This window comes from Phoxinus phoxinus (assembly GCF_949152265.1).
Source record: "Phoxinus phoxinus genome assembly, chromosome: 6".
Lineage (NCBI taxonomy): Eukaryota > Metazoa > Chordata > Actinopteri > Cypriniformes > Leuciscidae > Phoxinus > Phoxinus phoxinus.
In genome coordinates, this window is record NC_136881.1 from 23,927,320 (window position 1) to 23,951,740 (window position 24,421).

General features: G+C 37.9%; 1 protein-coding gene across 4 annotated transcripts in view; it reads right to left on the reverse strand.

Annotated features, from left to right (window-relative positions):
- The window catches only part of rims1b (regulating synaptic membrane exocytosis 1b), an 81,305-nt gene that overhangs the window by 7,726 nt on the left and 49,158 nt on the right, over nt 1-24,421 (reverse strand). For 2 of the 4 annotated variants that reach the window (XM_079616660.1, XM_079616661.1), the window contains 14 exons: nt 22,476-22,532; nt 20,296-20,449; nt 19,580-19,693; nt 19,035-19,097; nt 18,607-18,684; nt 16,556-16,675; nt 16,125-16,214; nt 15,362-15,445; nt 15,033-15,146; nt 13,729-13,835; nt 13,426-13,464; nt 4,243-4,358; nt 3,951-4,111; nt 2,501-2,653 (listed from right to left, as the gene is read on the reverse strand). In XM_079616660.1, coding sequence (XP_079472786.1) covers nt 2,501-2,653; nt 3,951-4,111; nt 4,243-4,358; nt 13,426-13,464; nt 13,729-13,835; nt 15,033-15,146; nt 15,362-15,445; nt 16,125-16,214; nt 16,556-16,675; nt 18,607-18,684; nt 19,035-19,097; nt 19,580-19,693; nt 20,296-20,449; nt 22,476-22,532 — 1,450 coding nt within the window. Of the gene's footprint in view, nt 1-767; nt 923-2,500; nt 2,654-3,950; nt 4,112-4,242; nt 4,359-13,425; nt 13,465-13,728; nt 13,836-15,032; nt 15,147-15,361; nt 15,446-16,124; nt 16,215-16,555; nt 16,676-18,606; nt 18,685-19,034; nt 19,098-19,579; nt 19,694-20,295; nt 20,450-22,475; nt 22,533-24,421 lie in introns of those variants that run through there. The other 2 variants (XM_079616663.1, XM_079616662.1) reach the window with 2 other exon arrangements.

The window sequence follows — 24,421 nt, forward strand, 5'->3', positions numbered from 1 at the left end:
CTAAACATTTAAAAGACAGACTAACTGCGAGCTAGGAGGTTATTAATCAATGATATATGCTTTTGTTGAAGCCATCATCCTGCATTATTAAAATTTTCAACATATTTTTACACAATCAAGTTCAGCAGGGTCATTTCTGGTGAAAAACTACACAACCCATAATTCTGCAGAAATCTTCACCAATCAGAGAATAATTGCTCTCATGAAGCACTCAAAAACTACTCAAATATTTGTATGCATAATATGCATATTTTGCAATAAACCCAATTGTTTCTAAACATAATATAATCAAACATCTTTAAAATGAATATTTGTATATTTCTCCATTTTTATTTGACTATGCCATTTGCAATGCTTCATGGGATTGTAGTTATTTCCCTCACTGAAGCCGTTAAGTACAAACTCTCGCACCTTTTTCTTTTTGTCTGATTTTCAAACTATTTTTTGTTTAAAATCATAAACAAAATATTATTGATATACCTTGTAGATGGTTGGTTTGGTTCATGATTAAATCTCTTAAACTTCACAAGCATTAAGTAAACTTTTTTTTTTAAATCCCTATGTGAAAAATACTTCTCATTCTTCTGGAAAGCATTTGATTAGACAAAAATGTAATCAATATCAGTATTCTGATCTGTTTTCCTGGAAGAGTTTAAAAGTGTAGACCTACTTAAAGTGAATTGTGTTTAGAAGTACACTAGTTAACACAAAGTGTCTAAAAGCCACAAAAGTGTTTTGATTCATGAAATCTTTAAAACTTGATTTACATCTGATTTAATATAATTGTGTTCATTAAAAAGCAACATCTTCGGATCAGGAGTTCAAACTGTCTGTATTATGACACAGCATCACACTTTGACAGTGCAGCCATGTCCTCTGCTGCCCCCTGGGGGTTCGGAGGAGCTGCCGTGTGTCTGCACCCTCTGACGGTGTCAAGGTACTGCAGGACTGTCCAGTTGCACTCTCCCCATCATGTCTACAACCTAATCCCCTGTCTGTAGGATGTAGGGTGGGGATAGGAAGTAAGGAGGTAGGTCTCTCTTCCACAGGCTGGAGGGCAGTGCCAGTGACAGAGGGGTAAGCAGACGGGGTTCTGGGTTTAGGAGGATCCAGTGCTGGCTCAGTATTCAAGCATGGGAGGTATGAGGTGAGGCATGCAAAGAGGGATCTAATACACACAATACACAGGACACACATAGACACACACAGAGTGGCATTTGAATGAAGCAAAACATACAAATGATACAAATGAAATCAAACAGCATGCACAATTAACCTTGTCTCAAACTAAATGTAGTGTACAGGATCATTTTAAGACAGCAGAAAAAAATATTCCAATAAAATACGAAGAGTTGGTAAAAGTTAAGGTATTAAGGTATATTTGACGCATAACATGCACATACTGTACGTTTTTTTTACATCAACATTTTAAATTAATATGGATGTACAAGGGATAGTAACTATTTTAGAAATAAAACTGGTCAACATTTCTTTAAAGTTTTTCGCTATTTTTAACCACTTTTTTGTCTTCACTGACTCAACTCATTCTAACGGCTGTGGCAAATGAACTTACACAAATATTGATCATAGTCAACTTATATGTAATAATAGTTGCATGCATTATAATTATAAAGAATTTAAAAAAAAAATTCAATCACATCGCAAAATATTTCAAGTTAACTATGTTTGTTTGAACTAAGCAGACTTCACCCAGTGACACATAGTGTGTGGCTTTAAACTGATATATAATTTTTTAAAAATAAATTATGAAGATATATAACTGGTTAGTGAAGCCCGAAACGTGTTAGGAAAGAGACAAGAATAGACAGAAAAGATAGAAAGTTAATTTAAGGCTTTTAATGATATATGTACAAGCTCTGTTTGAGGAGAAGGAATGCGTTTATCCTCTATTCATTATTTTCATTGTCATTGCCTCCTTTCTATGTAAATTAGTCTTCTTTTTTATAGAAAAATATATATGTTTTTAACGTTGCAATATTACCTGGTATGCAGGTGGTACTGTAAATGGATTTTTTTTTGTTGTTGGTACATTTCTACTGATCATGGCAGCGGTGATTCATCAATTGAGGATCGAAAGCTTGTGAAGAACTCTATAACTGGGCATATGTCCAGATGTGTGGTGTAGTCGAGCATGCTTTTTCCATTTTAAAGAGCCGACTACGGTGCCTGGATCACTGGGATCATTAAGTCCCAGTGAAGTATGACAGATTGCAATAGTCTGCCAGCCTTCTAGATGAGGAAGATTATATATACATTTTCTGGGTGCTGTTACTCGATTTGCATAGTTCCTTTAGCAAACAAAACGGTAAAACAATGCAGAATGTGCATAAAATTAAAAAGCACAATCAGCAGAAATAAGATATGATTGCTCAATTCTAGATGTTGTTTTTGTTGTTGTTTCTGGTATTAGTTAATGATACAGTTTTATCCGGTGGTGGTTGAGGTGAAGACATGGGCAGGGGGAGCTGGTCCATGTTACCTCATATCTCCAGCCACCGTATGACGTCTGCGTTTAAGCTCCTCAGAGAAACGTCTCTTTCCCAGACTCCTCCTGTTGTCTGTTCCATTCACCCCCCATGAAATCCTTCTATCCTTCTTCTCTTCTCCTTTACAACTCTCCAACGACTTTGACCTTTGACCCCAATGCAATATGCATGCATGCAATAGAGCACAAGCCGTAATAGAAATAAAGATAAATCATGCAGAAAATAAAAATGTTTTAAAAGTAACAAGCCATGCATAAGACAGACAGCTAAAAGCATGCAAATGTCAAACACGACTAATGACAAACATGATATATCACTACCTGAGGACACATAATTTTGTGACCTGAATTGAATAATAACTGCTGGTATAGAATAATTTAGCAATTTTACTAGTGAAAAATATTATGATTTGTAGGAGAGGGAATGCATAAACATTGCAAGTGAACAACAATATAATTTAATGTGACAGAACAGAATATGATTTTTCAGAGTATGGAAAAATAGCAGAGAGCTAAAGAAAATTAAAAGAGAGTAAAAAGTTGAAAAACTATTTTGTAGCTATTAAAACATATATATTTTGTACTATTTTTCCCATTGGTGTGCAGGGTACAAAATCAACTTTTTTGTCAACTTCCAATGAAGAGGTAATCAAGAAAATGTATTTGCTACTTTTTTTGTGAAGGTCATAAATTGTATGCATTTTATATATCTATATTTTCATTGGGGTAGGTAAGATTTTTGTAATGTTTTTGAAAGAAGCGTCTTATGCTCACTAATGCTGCATTTATTTAATTTACATTTAAAATAGCTGTTTTCTACGGAAATACTTTTTAAAATGTAATTTATACCTGTAATGTCAAAGCTGAATTTTCAGCAGCCATTACTTCAGTCTTCATCATCTTTCAATTATCACGATCATTAGAAATCATGATTATATGCTGATGTGGTACTAGAGTAACATTTCTTATTATTATCAGAGTTGAAAGCGGTTTTGTGGATTCATATTTTTTTGTGGAAAGATCAAAAGAACAGCATTGTAAAAAGTATTTACTATCAATTTTGATAAATTTAATGAATTTATACTGAATAAAAATTAATTACACTAAACTTCCAAATACTTTCATATATATATATATATATATATATATATATATATATATATATATATATATATATATATATATATATATATATATTCTAGTCATTAAATGACTCTTGAGGGTTTACAGTATATGTCTGATTGTGTACTGTAGCTTGTGTTGCATATTTCAATGACGGTCACACTATTATTCTTACACTTTGACTTAAACAATGTACAATGTTGCATTTTCTAATAATAACTGGCTTCAAATTAACTACAACATTAGCCATTCTTACACAGTACTTTCCAATTGTTAAATGTGGACCCTTTGTGTTTGTTTCTGTGCATTTTTATAGGCTAACCTTATTCTCCCATGCGGCCTCTCAGACTGAATGGACATGTAGCTGGTGGCGCTCAGCCGTGAGGCACTGCTGGCATGGGAGATGGCTGAAACATCGCTCATGTCGCTGTCTGATGACCTCGCAGACATGTTGTCACAACTCCTCCTCTGGTCTTTATACATCTAAACCATGGAAAACAACAAATATTTAGAACCATTTTAAAAAAACAATAAAACTTACAAAAATTAATGTGGGCGAATAATTAAATGCCAGACAAATGAGTTGGAGACCTAAAAGCCAGTTTAAGACTCACATCTCTCCTGTTCTTGAGCTCTGCCTCTGGGTCGTGACCAAAGCTTGTAGAAGAGCCCGACCGATAGGAGGGCACTCTCATCTGCAACTGACGAGCCCGCTCCTCCACTGCTAGTGCTACAATGAGACAGTAAGGGGGCAAACTGATTTTTTAAAGAAATTATACCTTTGATGGAAATGCACAATCTTCCCTGCTTGAAAAGACAGCTTAAGGCAAGACACTATGGTCAAAGCCATTGTTTTTTCATGCACTTAATTTTAAGATTTTGGGATATTTTGCTTCCATAACATGTCTTCTTCTTCTAGTGGAAAGAAAACATCAAAAATACTGAAAGTGTTCATTTTATTACACTTTATCTATTTGCTATTTATCTTTAAAGACTTTTTTTCTCAAAATGAGTTTTTTTCTCTCACAGTGAACCAGACATTTTTTATTACAGCAGCACTTACATGCAACAAAAGTTCCAGTTTTATTATTATCTATATACTGAAGGTTCCCTTTCGAAGTGGAACTCAAATCTGCGTCATGGACACCGCATGAGCTGGTGTCTGAAGCATGTATGTTACCCACCAAACTTGATTGGCTACCACAGTGATGTCACAGGCATGCCGCTAGGGTATATGAGGGCACCTAGTCATCAGCTTCTTTGTCTTTAGGAAGCCATATGTTTGTCAGTGCGTGTAAGAATTATCTGTGTGTTTGCGGTTAGGAAAAAAAAAAAATGTCTAGTGCATTTAGGAGATGTGTCACAAAGTGATTATGTGTGTGTGTTATATGTCTTGAAATGGAGCACGCTCAGTCAGCCCTCAAGGGGGCTGGTTGTACTCATTGTGTTCACTTCACAGTGAAAAAGTTCCGCTCTCACATGGATCTTTTCAAGTTTTGCTCCCCGTGGATTGGGTCCCGCCACTGCCGAGGCAACACAGCGATTGAGGGGGGTCACAGGTTGAGCCAGCTGAGTAGCTTGAGACAGGTCTATCCCTTTATCAAACATCATTCACTACCTCTCCCGCTCTCAGGCCAGATCCGAAAGCCCGCTTCGTGGCTTCTTCGGACCTGGCAGAGAGCATGTTGTTAAAATGAGGAACTGTTGAGAAGGACATGCTGAGTGACACTGTCTCCTCCCACACCCCCACATATGAGGATCTGGTTGATGTAACGACCCGCACCACGGCCAAATTAAAGCTAGATTGGTCAGTAGAGGGGGAGGAATCCGCACGAGGTAGACTGGATGAGCGATTTCTCGCAGGTCACGTTTGTGATCCACAAGCACAACGGTGAGCCTTCTCTTCGTCCCCAAATTCTATAATGAGGTGGTGAGATTAGTTTGCAAGCCCCTCTTGCAAACAGATATGCTAATATGAAGGGGCTTGTTGAATGTGGTTATACGAGGATGCCACGGGTTGAAAATTCGCTTGTCCCCGGTGCAGCGCATCCAGGCCCGATATCAAGGCTTATGTGGTAGCGGGAGTATCTCAGAACGCATATGCACCACATCCCCAGCCACAGTTGAGGTTCTACATCCCCCTCTTCTGACCCTGTTGCTGACCCTAGCTGGAGTCAAGGTCAGGAGGAGAGTGTCACTGAGTGCTTGAGGTGGCATCTCACAAGAAGCCAATGGAGGATCTAAAGGAAGTCATCTCAGCCAAAAGTGCAAAGAAACTTTTGGCTTTTCAGGGGTAGGTCCTCATGTGACCTATATCAAACAGGATTCCTGGAGAAGTAGAAGCGTAAGCTTTCACCAGAATTGAGCTAGGAGATAGAGGAATAATATATGTCCTGAGCCTGGGAAGCGCAGTTGCCTTTATATGAAAAAAAATGGCTGCACATTTGCTCCACTTTTTAGTCGATTGCCTTTGGTTTACGGTGATACAAAATTGTGGTTTACGGCGATACATATTGTGCTACCCTTGTAATCACACTCTTTAGCAAAGTTGGAGTGTTCACGTTTGTGATCCACTTAAAGGGCTTCAAACAGATAGGGTAGCAAGTTTTTCACTGTTAGCACACTGCCCATTTGTCTGTTGTGACCTTGAACACAATGGGCATTGCTGCATCAGTATGTCTCCTTATCTGTAAAGCTAGACTGCTGTAGAGGAGGTAGAGTGATTGTTATAATCACTCCCTTATTTGTCTCTCCATTAGCTTGCGCTGTGGAGATGATATGAACATGCTGTATTGGGTGTTGCAGGTGTAGAATTTGGGCTCTAATGCTGTCGCGTCCCACTCTTCTACCTGCTGTCCATCCTAGTGCAGGATGGGCGATGCTGTTGTAAAGTGAATGCACATCACATCATCAGCTTGCACATCACTTTTTCATCTGTCGCTTGTTCCAATACTAGGAGTATGGAGTCGAAATTGATGTGCCTCCCGAGACATAAAAAGAGGAATTAGAAAAAAAGATTAGGCATTTCACGCTACCATGTCCCACTCTGTCATCTGGTACCCTCCAGTGAACTGGATATAGAAGCAGTTTCAGTATCCTTCATATTTCATATGGACAGAAAAAAGAAAGAGGGGAAATTCCGCGCCTTTATCTGTCTGTTATTCCTGGTGCCGGGAGTTTAGAGGTGTTAGCAATATGCTCCCATAACAGTTGGGCTGTAAAAAAAATCGATGATGGACAATACCGCAACTTGTGTGATCCTCATTGATCACTCATCCCCCTCTAGTGCCAGGACTGCAGAGGTGTTAGCTATGTGCTCCCTCTGTGATCACATGTCAAATAGGCTAGACAGGACAGGTAGAGTGGGAGAGCGGAGCGTCCCACTTCCTCTTCTGTCGCCTTCTATGGCATGGGACTTGGAAAAGTATCAATATGCTTATCGTTAAATCACATTCATATTGGAAATGGCATTTTAGAACTTCCTTATATGGATAGGCAGTACAGAAAGGAGAATAAGCTCTCAGATTTTGCGTTCTCACTCTTTAATTTGTCGCCTCTCCATTCTATACCAATGGTTCCTGAGGAGTTTCAGGACAGAGCATGCTCTCTGTCGTTGGCTAGAACTGAAGAAATAGGAAATCATCAGCCAATAAGAGCTACTTAGTAGGGAGTAGTATGAGAGTACTATGGCGCTCCACTCTCTCAGTAGTCCCTCATACTGGTCATACTGGAGGTAATAGTTGGACGGTCATATGTTTACTATTCTCTAGGAGACCTGTTTATCGGTCAGATGCTCCCCTCTGTAAACTTTAACTCTGATGTGTTAACAAAATAAAGCAAGAACTTCAGTGCCAGGAGTATAGACCAGTAAGACTCAGGTGTGTCTGGAATCCTGGCTGAAGGTGGTGCAGGGAGATTGGGCAGAGCCGGCAAGGAACAAGGGCAGGGCCAACTGCGCAGGCAGACAGGGAAAATGGGTAGCTCAGGAGAATCGGGAGCCGAAGCAGCCAACAGGGAGGCATGTGCGGCCCCAGGGAGAGGGCCGCCTCTCTGACCGTGACAGTTCAGACAGGGAGAGGGGGCTGCTCAGGGACAGCCTCAATGGCCATGACAGGGAGTTCAAGGACCACTGGACTTGGGACCACCACGGTTGGGTCCTCCAGGACCACCAGATATGGGACCTGCAGGACCACCGGTGTCGGGTCTTCCAGGACAACCGGAGTCGGGTCCTCCAGGACAACTTGATTAGAGACCATTGGCCTAGGGTCCTCCAGGACCACCGGACTTGGTTGGGACCACCAGAGTCAGGTTATCCAGGATCACTGGGCTTTTGGGGGAGAAACAGGAGCACTCCTTCTCCTGAGCTTGCGAGGATGAGGAGACATAGACGGCCGCCCGCGGAGAAGTTGCAAAGCACTCATCCTCATGGAGTCATGTAGTGGTCTCGGGTGCCTCATGGGAAGCTGCAGCATCTATTTGTGCCTCTGGGGAAGCTGCAGTGTCTGCAACAGTCTCTAGGAGGAGCTGCCACGTCTATGGCCACCTCTGGAGGAGCAGCAGCGTGGCTAGAGGTGGATTTGTTTCTCCTCATTCGGCAGATAGTGGTTGGAGAAGTGGAGGTTTTACTGTCTGAAGGAGGAAGGGTATGCACCATGTGAGAGGCCTCCTCCCACTGCAGGTGAGAAACTCCACAAAACCCTCATGCTCCATGCCTTAAAAAAACAAATTTTAATGGGCTCATCAAGGGCATAGTTAAATAAGTCCTTGAGAGCCACCTCATTGTAACTCAGCCTGAACTGAACCACACTCCTGAACTCCAGAGTGAATTCCCTGAGGCCAGTCCCTTGTTGATGGAGGGAACTCAATGCAGTGACCAGTGGAGGCTGGTAGATAGAGTAACCAATTTTTCTGCAAATTGGGGTGAAGGGATTATGCCAGGACTCAAGAATGCAGAGAAGGGCTTTTATTAAATCAAAAAACTAAATAAAACAAAACCTACTCAAACAAAAACTACTCCGTGGGAGAAAACATAACCGGCTGAACAAGGCAAGATAAGGCAGGAAACAACAGGAAGCCAGTAAACATGGTCCACATTAGACGACGATCAAGGGCACAAGGAGAATGAATAGGGAAAGCAAACAAAGCAGGTAACGAGGGAGGACAGTTGGTACAAATGAACAAATACTCAGATAACAAGATGGGCGGGCTTTAAAAAAAGACAGCAGAGTGTGCCATGTGCTCTGCTGTCTTTTTTTAACCCCGCCCTTCTTGTTATCTGAGTATTTGTTCATTTGCACCACCTGTCCTCCCTCGTTACCTGCTTTGTTTGCACACCAAACAAGTTACACTTACACAACAAGAGAACATGGCCAGTGAACACAATCAACAAGCCATGTGCTCAAACAAAACATGACAAGAACATGCAACCAATGAGAGCTCTCACCGACTGTGTGTCCACACAAAACATGACATGAAGAAAGCACGCAGTCAATTAAATACACAAGCCGTGTGCTACACAGCACAAGACAAAACATGACAACATGAAAGCACATGGCCAATATAAACTAGGGATGGGCAATAGTACTCAAGTACCTGTACGTGACAGTGACGATCAGTCATGAAAACGTAGTATTTGAGGCGGTTCCTGAGGCCTGATTTGTTCCAGACCAGCGAAATAAAGTGAAACTGGATTTGAAAGCGTGCACTGCAGTGATGCCTGGAATCACTTTGATCATGTAATGCTAACTGCAAAATGTGCCGCGCCAATCTACTATGTATGGAGTTAAGATTGTGCCATAATTAAACAAACAAACAAACAAACAAAAAAAGTCCAGCATTTTGCAAACAAACTCAATCTGCTTTGCAAAGGAAAACTCGACTCACAAACAAACAGAAAGCAATGTGCATGTACAAAAATGAGCAAATTTTATTTGAGCAAAAATGCAGTGGAGTAACAAATATGTATTGTGTTTTACAAATATAAATAAATGAGCCTAGATAATATTTCACAAATAAATATAAACCATCCTACAAATTGTATGTACCTTTGAACAAATACCAAATCTAGTGCATACAAATGCATATCTGTCTGTTATGGTTGTGAGACACTTGGCTTTTTATGAGATCTCTCGACTCGATTTTCTCACAAAATGTGTCCAGGCAGAACTTCCTCTTCTAAAACAGTAGATAGCGCTAAGCTAGAGGATTAATTTAGCGCTAGTCTCCCGGAAGAAGCACTGATTTGAAACGCTTGCTTTCCTTTGCCTACAAAATGTTTATTACACAGAAATCCACATTAGCACTTAGCAGCACTTCACTCTCTCCTGGATAGGGGAATCTATAAGCTGAAAGCTCTGCCGCCATAAGTTGCTTTTTACATTTTTGTAAAAACGTTACATTTACTGTGCTACTAAGTGCTAATGTGGATTTCTGTCTAGATATGTAATAAACATTTTGCAAAAGAAAACGTCAAAAAGGTTAGTTATAGATACAGTAAGACAGAAACTCACCTGTTCTGGAAAGCATGCGGTTCAAATCAGTGCTTCTGCCGGGAGACTAGCGCTAAATTAATCCTCTAGCTTAGCGCCATCTACTGTTTTAGAAGAGAAAGTTGCTCAACTGCATTTGTGAGAAAATCTGCCTGGACACGTTTGTGTGCCGAGCCGAGAGATCTCATAAAAAGCCAAGTGTCTCACAACAATCATAACAGACAGATATGCATTTGTTTGCACTAGATTTGGTATTTGTTCAAAGGTTACATGCAATTTGTAGGATGCTTTATATTTTTTTGTAAAATATTATCTAGGCTCATTTATTTACATTTGCAAAACACAATGCATGTTACTCCACTGCATTTTCGCTCAAATCGACCTTTGTACTTGCACATTGCTTTCTGTTTGTTTGCTCTCTCTCTCTCCTACCATTCAAAGCAAAAACACTTAAATGAGTTGTTTTCAACCAGGTATCATCTTTCCTCACAGAATAACCAACTGGACTTTAACCAATCTGGGTTCACCATCACAGTGAGGCACAAAATCCCTCTCCAGAACATTTTCGTTCACTGTTCCTTGCTGGTGATCTCCCCGCCTTCATCCAGAATGCAGAATCCCTGACAACATTCAAAAGACAGCTGAAACGCATCTCTTCTGTGAGCACTTAACCTCATCATATTGTTATAAACTAAAGTCATCATGAAATCAAAATTGACCCTATTTACTTTGTTAGCGCATATTACTAGTCTTGAGGTGAACAATTAATCCGTGCAAGTTAATACACAGAAAAAAATGTGTTTGCCCTGGTAATCTTTAATCAAAATCTGAAAAGTTACTTCCGGTCTGGAATGGCGTTCCTTTTCTGATTATGTCAGTTTGACGACCTGGGTTGAAAACGCTTAACCACTCTCCTCAAACCGTTAGTCTGCTATGAGCAGAGATGGAGAGGAGGAGCGCTAAAGTAAAACCCTGTCCTCTGTTCAATATTCCCTTTCACTTGGAAATACGTCACAACACTGGAGAAAAGTCGTTTGCAACTTCCGGTTCACGCAGACTTTAACTTTCCTTGAATCCCTCCCTATTCTAGCTTACTCTAAGCAATGTCTAAAACTTTGTATTTTGAGCACTTTTGTGTTTATTTGCCTCTTCACAATGAATTGCTTGCTGCTGTATTCCTCATTTGTAAGTCGCTTTGGATAAAAGCGTCTGCAAACTTAAAATACATGTAAATTCTCTGTGCTTTAGATTTTCAGCACGCTGTTAAATGAAGAGTGCGTCCACAACTAGAATTACACATCAGACTAATATAAATGTAAGTTGTAAAATTACTTTTATGTTCTCTATATCTGATTAATCTCAAATATAAGACACATTTGGTTGAGTTTAATAACCAGCTAGCAAAACGCTACAGTTTAGCGACTGTTCGTTCACTTTTCAGTTTCAGCTCAAATGCAATGTCCGACATTATTGACTATTATTGGGTTATTTTATTTGAGACGTTCATATTCCTTTTAGATGGTCTATTTCTTTTTTCAAAATCATTGATGATAATAATGCAGCAGCATTATATTGTTCTCATTTTTTAACAGTAAAACAATGCTTTATTTAGCCTATTTAAAACTGTTTCTCGTTATGACTTTGGAAGCACGCAGTGATTACTGTAATCACTTTCTTTCATGAAAAATAAAATTAAGTGCAAGATGTGCAGCGCCAATATACATGCCATATATAGCATTATAATGAGAACAGGATTGTAATGTGGTCTGAGCTGTCGACACGACATATCTCGTCACAATTGTTGTTGTTGGTGCGTCCTACGGTGTGAATAGAGGCCGATCCTTGACGCACATGGCCGGCCACAGGCGTCGCACACAAACTGGCTAGATGTTGTTATAGATGTTAAGGCATTGTGCTTTCTGCGTCTTCGTTTGTCTACTGCAGTAGGGATTCGGCTGAGCTCAAAGGAGTGTATGGCAGTATGGCACTGTGCTCGCCATGATGTCCTGTCTGCAACCATCTCTTCAAGGTCATTTGGGTCCATGTTGCATAGTTTCAAATTGGCTTTGAGGCCATCCTTGTAGCGTTTTAGTTGCCCTCCTTGAGAGCGCATGCCGCTCTGGAGCTGGCCATAAAAAACCTGCTTCAGTTGGATCTGCCATGCGTACAACATGTCCAGACCAGCGAAACTGCGCAGCAAGCAGAAAGGCCTCAATACCAGTGATGCCACAGGTTGCCCGTGTATCAGCATGATGTTAAGGTAAGAGCGCATCCAGAGTTTCCCTTTCAAACCATAGACTGTAAAAAACTAGCACGTTTAAGTTCACATGCACATTTGTGTCCTTTTGTGCAGATGCAAGTTGTTATGTTTATGTTATGTACCTAGGATTTCTGATTATTAATCTCATAGGATGTGTCATAGAATGGGCTTCAGTTTACTGAATGTTTAGATGTTTCTTTTTCGATAATCATAATCTAGCAGTGTTTTTCCATTTTTCCGTTTTTTTCTAGTCAAACGTTCATGGTTCTATAGACATGATTTCATGTTATATTTTTTTTAAATATAAACATTTCCATGACGGACACGTCCCCCCGAGTGTTTTGAGACCTGTCAATGATACAAATGAGAAATTGACAAAAATGCCCATCCCTAATATAAACATGAACCACATGCTACACAGAACACAATAACACTTGCAGACAAGAGACTATGGCCCGAGCGAACTTGAGACCGCAATCTAACACGAGACCAGAGCTCACAAGATGGAGTGAATGTTCATCCCGTGGGCTCACGACCGAAGACAAACACATGGAACATGAATGCCTGAACCCTGACACAGAACCGAAACCAAACAAGACCAAAGTGCTGGGATCCGAACACCACGCTCCACACACACAAAACAACTCATATGGACAGGAGAGAGCGAAAACAAGGACGAGACAGGAGTGTCAAACTAGAATAAACCATAGTGAAAGAACCCTGACAGATATCTATTAGTTATTTGTATGTCACTCTATTCACCTGTTGGTGTCTTGCCTTGAATTGGTATCTGCAAGCAGGTCATTAGATGGTTTGAATCTAGTAAATCCTCTTGACCAAGAACAAACCAGCTAAAGATGGTCAGTCTGTTTTTGGAACAAAGTGGCTGGTTGACCAGCAAATAACCTACTTGGAAGAGCTACAATGTTCTAAATATTGTGGGGTTTGAACAAGAAATATACAGCGGAGTAAAAACGAATATTGTTCAGTTCTTCTAGACAAGCAAGTGATCAATTTTAGGGCAAAATGCAGAGAATGGAATGAGATACCTGAGTTAGGTTTCTCCTCAGGTTTACTGTTGACATGTTCTTCATGAAGATGGGGTTGAAGGCATGAGAAATGGCATGAGAAGAGACAGAAAGGAGTAAGGTAGAAAGATCAACATGCGTGATCTTGTGGAACACATGAAAAAGGCTACGGACAGAGGAGTCATGAAATTATCTGGCATTTATAAAGGCACTGGGACAGATTCATGGGTTTGGGCTGTGATTTTGAATGGTAATAGCATTTCAGAATACTGCTGTCTGATTGTGTGAGTATTTAGAGGGAGAGAGAGAGAGTGAATTGCTTACCTTGCTCTATACTGCTGCTCTTTGCAGGGAGTTGTGGCAGTTGTCTGCCTCTGCGCCCTAATGACGTGGTCCCTGCTGGGGAATAATGTCCACCTCGTGGAAGTTCTCTGGAAAGAGAGATTTTTTTTGTAAAAAATACAGGAGAAAAAACATTTCATAATGTGATATATAAATGTTATATTTCATTGTAATACACTATGTAGTTACGGAGAAACGAGAAAACATTTGAAGGAGAAATTATTCATTTTATTGTTAAAGGTGCACTTATAACTGTGACCACTTTTTGTGTCCTTTTTTCTTTTTCTTTTGCTTTAAAGGCTGGAATACACTAAAAACTTTTAAAATCTGAACAGGTTAAAATCATCATCAAATACTTTGTCGACTTTGAAAATGGTTTCAGTGAAAAAATCGCCATCATACACTATGACTGAAGATTACACACTACCAGACTTTCAAATCGTTCCAAACTCGACAAACTCACACAGAAACATGTGCCTTGCTGCTAAGAGGTGCATGGCAAATGTTAACAATATCTGTTCTAAAATCATCTTAAAATATCAAAAATGTTTCATAACTAGATGGAATCAGGGTCTGAAGTAAAAAAATTAATCTGTGCGTATCATACACTGCATGATTTTTTGAGAAATCTGTCAATTCTGATCTGCAGACTGGTTATGACTTTCAGCAACTACTGTAGCATCAACTCTGTATTCCTACAGAGCCAATACAATGGACATGGTGATGGAAAAAAATAGGAGATGGGATGAAGAAATATATTTTGCATTTGCAAAGTTTCTCATGAAGTTTTCCTTCATGTCCCTTTAGGGGCTCCATATATATTCCAGCCTTAACTTAAACTAATGTTCACTCGCATGAGATGAAGACTCATGCAAAAGCAGTTTTATTCAAAGGGTGGGATTATGGTCGTCACGCGAAGAATACATGACCAGTGCAGGCATTAACTCCATAACCCCTCCCATTATTAGACTCTTTTATTGTGTAAAATTGTAATTGTGTGTGACAAATACATTTGTGAATAGGGTATTATTTATACATTGACCGAATGTTTTTGCTGGTAGGTGTTCGAATCAAGTTCAAGTACACTGTTGTATCGGCCAACAAAACAAAATAACAAATAATCACCCAGTGCAACTTTGAGATTTAATGTTATCAGTTAAAAGAATTCTAATTTATGGCGATAACATTTTTAAGAAACAGATTTTGTATTACTAAGACATCACAATAAACAGCAGTGCACAAACTAAAGCAGATAAGTCAAGTTCTGAGGGGCTCCCAGCATGCACCTGTCAGCTCGTGGAGAGTTAGGGCAGGAACCCCCTAAGCTGGTCTGGCCAAAGGCCATGAGGGGAGGCTCTCTCCCCCTCCTGCTGCCCCTCAGGATAGAGGTGGGCTGGAGTCTAAACACAGCCACCGCAAAGAAGGTCAAGGGCAAAAAAAAAAAAAAAAAAAAAATGTAATGAGATAATCAGACATGCAAAAAAATAAGTATACTAAAAGGGTAAACCAACTACAAAAAAAGATTTAAAACTAGTGGAAAAAGCTGAAATAGATTCACACACACAAACATATAAGTGATAAAGATTATGTTCAGAGGTTTATTATGAGATCTTACCTGTCACCATCAATGGTTTTCTTGTTAGCTATCTGAGAGCTTGGCCTATCCAAATTGCCAGAATGCCTTTGAGATGGAAAATGACTGATCCATAAAACAAACAGAGTGGAAAAAACAAAAGCAAAAGGAGGAATGTAATAGCTAAATGGAAAGGTATCATGGAGTTCAAGGCCAGGATGGTGAATCTCTGATTTAACCAAAACAGTTCAAGGCTGAGATTGCAGAACAGACTCCTCAAGAACACTACCGTTTAAAAGTTTGGTGTCAGAAATATTTTTAAATCGATAGTTTGTTATCCTCACCAAATTGCATTTATTTAATAAAAAATAAGGTAAAACAGTAATATTGTCAAATATGATTACAATTTAAAGTAACTTTAATTTAACATATTTAAAAATCTGATGGTAAAGCTTGTTGAGGTGCATTTTCAGCAACCATAACTCCAGTCTTCAATGTCACATAATCCTTCAGAAATCATTCTAAAATGCTGATTTGCTGCTCAACAAAAATTACTAGTTATTAGTATTATTATTATTATGTATCAATGTAAAAGCCTTCATTGTCACTTTCGATTAATTTAATATGTTCATGCTGAATAAAAATATGAATAAAACAACCATAAAATCGTATTAAAATAAATAATAAAATCTTACTGACCCCAAGCTTTTAAAACGTTACACAGACACTATGTCCTGGCACAGTTTGGTTGTGGAGTAAGAATAGTATACTCGTAGTTACTGGATTCCCCTTTGTTTTCACATACCTTTCTCTTTCAGGTGAGTGGAAGTTTGACTCTGGTCTTAAACAAGTCGTGCTGGCACTTCTTACTCTGTCTAATGAAGGCTGAAGATCACTGTGAAGAAAAAGAAAGAAAGAAAGAAAGAAAGAAAGAAAGAAAGAAAGAAAAAAAGAAAAAAAGAAAGAAAGAAAGAAAGAAAGAAAGAAAGAAAGAAAGAAAAAAAGAAAGAAAGAAAGAAAGAAAGAAAGAAAGAAAGAAAGAAAGAATAATCAGCATCGTACAGAAAGGCCATATGACTAATATTACTATTATAATAGTTGCTTGTTTCCATTATTTCTCAGGCATAAATACTGAAATATTTTCCAGTACCACACAAAAAAAGTACTACTCCTCACTACCTATTGATCGTACAGTTATCTTGTTTGGATTTAGTCAGCTGAGTACTATTCCCTTACCCAGAGCTGACCTCATCTGTGAACCTGAGAACACGCTGTGGAATGGCACTAAGAGGGATAACTCCATCCCTCTCTGTTCGCCGTGGCGGTTTGTTCTTTAAGCATGCAGGGAGGGTAGAGCTTAGCATGGAAAGAAATATAGAAATAAACAAAAGCATGCATAACAGCCACAAAAAGAAAGTAAAAAATCTACGAAACTGAAGCAAAAGAAGAGAGGGGCTTGGTGGCTTTTTATAAGTGAACATCACAAGAAGGGAAATTACTGATGCTCTCAGTTTAATATACTCTATATGGACAGAAGTATTGGAACACACCTCTTAATTATCAGACCCAGAGCCTCAAGTGTATAAAATCAAGCACCTAGACATGTAGTCAACGTTTACAAACATTTGTGGGGAAAAATGGTCGTTTTGAAGAGCTCAAGCATTGTTCGCCTGTGATTGGATGCCACGGTTTCAGTCAGTTTGTGAAATTTCATCTCTGCTAGATATTTCACAGTCAACTGAAAGTGGTAGGCTATTATTCGAAAGTGTAAGCTATAGGAACTGCAGAAAACCACGTAAATGGTGTGTATGGTGTATGGTAAAAAGAGCCGCATGGTGTGTAAAAGTCACCAACTCTCTGCTGATTCCATAGCCAAAGTGTTCCAAACTTCCACTGGCATTCATATCAGCACAAAATATATAAATACAAACACATCACCAAGTACAATGCCAAGCGTTGGATGGAGTGGTGCAGGAGTTTGCTACTTGCCTGAATGCCAACTGTTAAATGTAGTGGAGGAGGCATAATGATACAGGGCTATTTTTCAGGGTTGGCTGCTTACTTCTAGTGAAGGGAAATCTTAATTTTTCAGCATACTAACTGCACCCACACACCGGACGCGAATAGCGCGTCAGGCGCGAGTGATTTCAATGTTAAGTCAATGCAAAGACGCGTTACACGCGTTTTACGCGCGTAACGCATCTTTGCATTGACTTAACATTGAAATGACTCGCGCCTGACGCGCTATTCGCGTCCGGTGTGAGCGCACCATAAGACATTTTGGACAATGCCATGTTTCCAACTTTGTGGGAACAGTTTGGGGAAAGCCCTTTTCTATTCCAGCATGACTGTGCCCTAGTGCACAATGCAAGGTCCATGGTTGGATGAGTTTGTTGAGGAAGAACTTGATTGGCCCACACAGAGCCTTGACCTCAATCCCATCAAACACCTTTGGGATGAACTGGAATTGATATTGCGAGCCCAGTATTCTTGTCCAACACCTGACCTCACAAATGCTCTACTGGATGAATGGGTAAAAATTCCCACAATAACACTCCAAAATCGTGTGGAATGCTTTCCCAGAAGACTGGAAGCTGTTACAGCTCCATATTAATATCTGTATTTAGAAAGTGATGTCATTACAACCCCTGTTGGTGTAATGGTCAGGTGTCCCAATACTTTTGTCCAGATAGTGTATGACCTATCGGTGTGATGGGGTTGTCAACTTCAGTGTACAATGTTATATTTATACTTGGGTCATGATATGAAAATATTGTAACTCGTGAAATATTGTGATTCTTTGTCTTTAGTCGATTTCAAATTGTGATTTATTGCATCTTCTGCTCACTTGATTCTCATTAGTCTTCACTGGTCTTTGGACTTTACCTAAAAATATATAGATAACTCATTCTGATTTTGAATTCAGGTTGAAAAGTAATAACTTAGTATGCATTTGCAAACCAAAAGATTTCCCTGAATGGCGGTTAATCTGCTTTTTTCCCCTTTAAAATCTTTCAACAAAGACAATTAATAATATACATACAGTTACTTTTAAAGGAAAACATTGTTAACTACAGTAGAGAGGTGAAAGGTTGTATGAGACACCCTTGAGAGTACAGCACAATGAAAGGGATGAAGAACAATGTATGTAATGACTAAAACAGCACACAAATCACACTAAGCAGAGGTACATTTCGCATTATCACAAGGGTCTGGAAAACTTCAATAACAGAATTGGAATATGCTCAAGCACAACATTAATACTCGGTTAATTTCAACCAGCTTACCTGTAAATTTCTTTATGTATACCATTCACTAACAATGGCATCTTTGGGGGAAGTGTGTTACAGTGCCTAGCTAATTTCCTAATTTAATTAGCACAAACAAGCAGGCATCAAAAAGAGCAGAAAATAATGAAAATTATTACTCGAGCAAACACACAAAAATGTTAAAATTGTTTAACAAGGCAGGCATTGAAAACAAATTCTTAAAAGGAAAATGAGCTCAATAGATTAGGCACAAAATAAATGAAGTATTGCAGTAAATCATCATTTGGTTGATTATATATCTTTGTCAAATGATGTGTATGCTCTAAAATTGTCAAGAAATAAGTAGGCTATTAAACGGAACATAGAAATGCAAGGGATTCTAAGATACAGGTAACTCAGGGTGGCAGCTTACAGTGAGGGTTTGATTCACAGCTCTGGATTTTTACCTGTTTGTATGCAGGCACTCAGCACTCCCACCTCGGATTGATCTGTGCACCTCCAGGACCTCGCTTAGGTTGCCATGGTGATGGTGAAACATTGACAATTTGACAACCAAACATAAAAGAAAAGTAAGAGGATGGTGAGGAAAAAAGAAAAGAAAAGAAAAAGAAAATGTGTAGAAAATAATAGACATGTATTTAGCAATTGTAATATTATTACCGGTAATGGGAATGAACTAAAAAACTATGGCTGTTAGTCATTTTAGTAGTATTAGTATTTAGTAAAGTAATAGCATAAAACATTTGATTGACAATATGAAAATCAAGTCAAACTCTAAAACATCAAATGTTCTTGATGCTACTTATCATTAATAGTAAAAATATCCAGGTGTGAACACAATTATGCAGTTCAATATGCAGTTCATTTAAATAATAAAACTGCACAAATCAATGTAGAGAGCTGAGTTACAATGTTTTCCACAAACACACACACACACACACACACATTTGTATATATGCATTTGGAGCATTAAGCACTAAAATAGCGATACCTGTCCTCTGAATATTCATAGTCCGAATCTCCGGAGCGATGTTCCTGGTGGGAGTCATGGTAACGAGACGGAGAGCAGGAATGATGATGGTTCTTGTGGATCTCATCCAGACTCCTGATGAGAGGATGAAGGGTGATGAGTCGTACAGCACACATAAATCATCCTCTAGAGGGCAAGACACTTTACACAGCTATATCACCTCAAGCAGAATACTCTTACAATATAACGTATAAACGGTGCATGAATCTGTGTCTATATAAAAACACTGAACACTGTAAAAATGTTTTCATTACCACAATATTTGTTTCCAACCGTTTTATTTAACGTAATTATTTATTTATAAAATATAATAATTGATCAATAATACAGGTATGCTTTACAGTGATAACAAGAAAATAATGATTCAATGATGCAAACGGAATTCAATTCTGCTGTAAAGCAGCACTAAAAAGATAATAGTAAACAATGATTATTCAGTTGAAATCTGTTCAGTGTTGTTTCATTTCGGTTAGTAACTGTGTAAAGTACATTAACTATGAAATGAGTTGAATTCAGCTGTAGCAGCTCTGCAGAAAACAGTGACGGCATCAGCCAGATAAGTTGAGTTCTCATCCAATAGTTTCTGTGCACTCAAATCAGTAATATTGCTGAATGTTAAGTGTCAGGTTGAATTTATTAAACATGTAAATGTGTGGTATCCAATTGATGTGGCTCACCTCTGCATAGGGACATGTGCAGGTCGTGACCGGGCTCTACACTGGTCTTCTCTGTGCGGGGATACTGACCGCGAGCGATGCTGTATGGCCGCCTGCCTCTCAGGTACGGTCAGTGTGCTTGACCTCCCTCTGTCTCTGGAGTTCCTCTCTGCTGCTTTAATACATATACATTTTGTGTTACAAACTTGTTCCAGTTAAAACAATACGCCCCTTTTTGGAGGGACATCAGAGAGTGACAATAACACACCCACATTCACATTTCTAAAACTACTACAACAATTCATGCCAAAGGATTGTGCTGAGGTACCAGCACAACTGCTACTGCTCTACACATGCTAGAAAGAAAACAAGCATAAAAAAGGCACTATATGATTGTACTTTTACAAATTTTTATCTGATTTTGTCACCTTCATAATCAATTGGTTTCATGTATTACATCAATGTTATCCAAGGCAGAGTTAACTATACGTGGTGCATGAGTTTTGTGATTTTAAAAATGTATCGTGATGGTAAAAATATGATATGGGAGGAAAAAAAATATTTGAATGCTTTTCATTCCCTCACAAAACGTTTGCGTTCTCACAAATATCTTTACCATCACCATGTCTCTTTAGTGGCTCCATAAACATTTCATGTCTCTTTGTTTTTATGTATTTCTTGATATAGTTAAAAACCAGCAAATTAGAGATGCATTAAGGCTTGGTGCCCAACGAAGTCAAGCAAATAACACAGAATTTCCCAAAATACAACTGAATATTGCTATCCATAATGCTTCCATAGTAAACAACTAAAGATAATGCTACAGTACAACTGATGAAGGATTTTCTGTTTAAAAAAAACGCATAGATTAGAGCTTTAATTAGGCTAACCCAATCCATCAAATCATGATGTGAAACAAAGCATTAAACGAGACGTAAAAAAACGTATGTATCATTTCTGTAAATTGAATTTTCAAAATAATAATTTTCACTGAAACATACAGATTCCACTACTACAGTTCACTTATGAAAATATCTGTGAAGTGAATGTATTTGAGCACAATTTAACATGTAGAACTGGAGAAGCAGATTGAGTTGTTGTCAGGAATTGATGGTCTTTGTAAGAAAAATCTGACTTTTACATTTCTAACTTGAAGTTACATTAAAATGTAGATTTGGGAAGGAAATTAATTTTCTCCTAAGCAAAGTTGAAAGAAAATTAGAATAACGCTAAATTAACCATTGAGCGCTAGAAATCATGACTCATGAATCTGATAAACTTTGGATGCTCATCAAAGCACTAACACTGAGCAAGTATAGTTTTGTTCAAATAATAAACAGAATATAAATGGAAAACACTCAAATATCTGCACTGTAGACATAAGCATGTAAATACACATTGCATTAAATATTACTGCATAGAAAATTAACATAAATGTCAAAAAATATTGAAATTGACTATTAAGGTATACTGTTGCAACTCTATAGCATAAAACAATACACAGTGTTGACTGCAGGTCTGACAACTTGCAGTACTCATGTTCAAAATATGCATGGAACATAGTATAAAACATAACGTTTTAAATATCAGCCACAGCACATTCTTCTTTTATGCTCTAAATTCTATAGCAAGCTTTTCTACAGGCATGCAACAGAGATTACATCCATTGTCATAAGACCCATATTAATCCTGTTACATGCTGTAATACAATCTTATAATCACTTTTACCCTTTTTCTATTCCAGCTAAACAACAAAATTAAACAGGTCTTATGAAGGTAATAAAAGTGTGTTTTTATCGAGAGTGATTGACTTACAGAGTCATTCCTCCACAGTGTCCATGCACAAATAATGTGAGGTACTTCTGTGGTTCAAATTAACACTACAGTTCAGCCCAGCACAGGAGGAGAGAGACCGTATTCTGTACTTCAAAAACTAACACAACCTTCTCTTATAATCCATTATTCGATTATAAAACCGAAATTTTCAACAAACTTTTTCATCTTATGCTTTCATCTGTGCCAATTAAGAATCATATTCATTTGTATATCAACTAATGGGCTTCTATACAAAATTAAACAATTAAAAACAGCTGTATTTTCTACAGTACACCTCTGCAGTAATAATACGTGGCATTAGCTTTCTCTCTCACCCTGTGTTGGGTTTCTACTCTCCGAACAGAGTAAGCATTGCCCCCACCCACCTGAGGACACTACTGTCATACCATCATCATAATCTGTTTCAATGATGCGATGAGATCCTGAGACACACACACACACACACAGCATACAATTTAACTGCTGAACATAAAAACAACATGTATTATAATTGCATTATAACCTGCATTCAAAGCTAATAAATTTGATCTTATTTTCCTTTATAGTGTAAAACAATAGATTTAAAGTTTTTGTTGTTGTTGTTGCAATTTAGCAGTTTTAAAGTGCCCCTATTATGCTATTTTAAAAGTTACTAATTTAGTTTTGAAGGTCTCCTACCATAGTTTTTCATGAATCCAAGGTCAAAAATCTAAAATTTTCTCATAATATACATATCAGAATCATTTATTTTCTCACAGTGTCTGAAACGCTTTTACAGAGAGCCTACTCAGCTCTGATTGGTCCGATGGCTCAGTCTGTTGTGATTGGTCCTAGACTTAAAGTGTGTCAAAACTTCCATTACCATATCTGAATATCAGCTCTGAAGTCTTCCTTAGCTCTTGTATACACAGTAATACAGTACGATTATGTTGGTTTTACTGTATCAATTTGAGCAAAGTGGATTTGCTTTCACAGCACAGAAAACAACAAATTCTCGATATGTCGACAACACAAACTAAACTCTTCCAGACATCAGCTACAACTACAGTGTTTGAGGGTGGGCATTGTTTGCAGGCAGCCAATGACAACCATAGGCTGGCATTATGCAAACTTGTTACAAACCTACTGTATGTCGGGACGTGCAGGAATTAAGACTAGACTACTTACCACTTGTTAGAGACAGTTCAGAATCAATTTTGTCTTTTGAGAGACAATATCTCCATTTATCGTGCAATTTAATCATCCAAACTTTGCAGACCTTTTCACAAACATATAAACCACTACCGTATATGCCAGCTAATATCTCATAAAGCATAATAGGGTCACTTTAATAACTTTTAGAAATTTAAGTAATGGATCTTGATGCAGCTTTTCTCTGGTCTGGTCCGTTTTTGTTTTTGTTTTTTTTGCTTTATAAATGGCTTTGTACTGCAGCTCAGTCCCAATTACCCTCTTCTCAGCATGCACTGGGATATGAATAATTAATATGGTTGCATTTTTTGAGCATTTGCTTGATTTATTTATACTGTAGTTGTTGATTTTGTTTAGTATCTTCTTATGTGATTTCAGGATGCTTCTGTTCATGTACTGTGATGATCGGTTAGCTGCAGTGTTATTCAACAACATTGCTTATGGAAATGTTCATTAACAAAGTGTTTTTTTGATTATTAGAATGACTACAAAGCCAAGGCGTAAAATATGCATAACGATGATAATGTTTGTTTTTTAAAAGATAAACCAAAAATATGAAGTAAACAAATAGCACAGCAAGCTACTAACAATCCAAATTTTTTTTAGATGAAGAAAAATCTTTAAAAAAATGATGATTGTTTCAAATAATGAAATTCTGCTGAGGATTGTCCTGCTTGAATGCTTTTTTCTGTAACAATGCAATAAAACCCATCTACAAAATGTAACATGAATAACTAAAGAATTTACATTCACAAGTTATGTTTCTTTTATATATATATATATATATATATATATATATATATATATATATATATATATATATATATATATATATATATATATATATATATATATGTTGATAAGTGCTTAAAGTACTATATAAAATGAATGAAAATTTGGTTTAATTTTGGATTAACGTCAACAAAATAATGTGCGTCACTTAAAATAAGCAAAATTAATTTTATATGACAAAATATTCACAAAATTGAAAGGCTTTTCATCACCAAAAGACAAAAACTCTTTTGAGAGTTTGAGATGAGCATTCGTGTGACGTTGTTAACACTTTGTTCTCCATGACATGACATGTACATTCCTCATAGAAAACATCAAATGAAGCACACAATATTGAGCATTTTAAAAC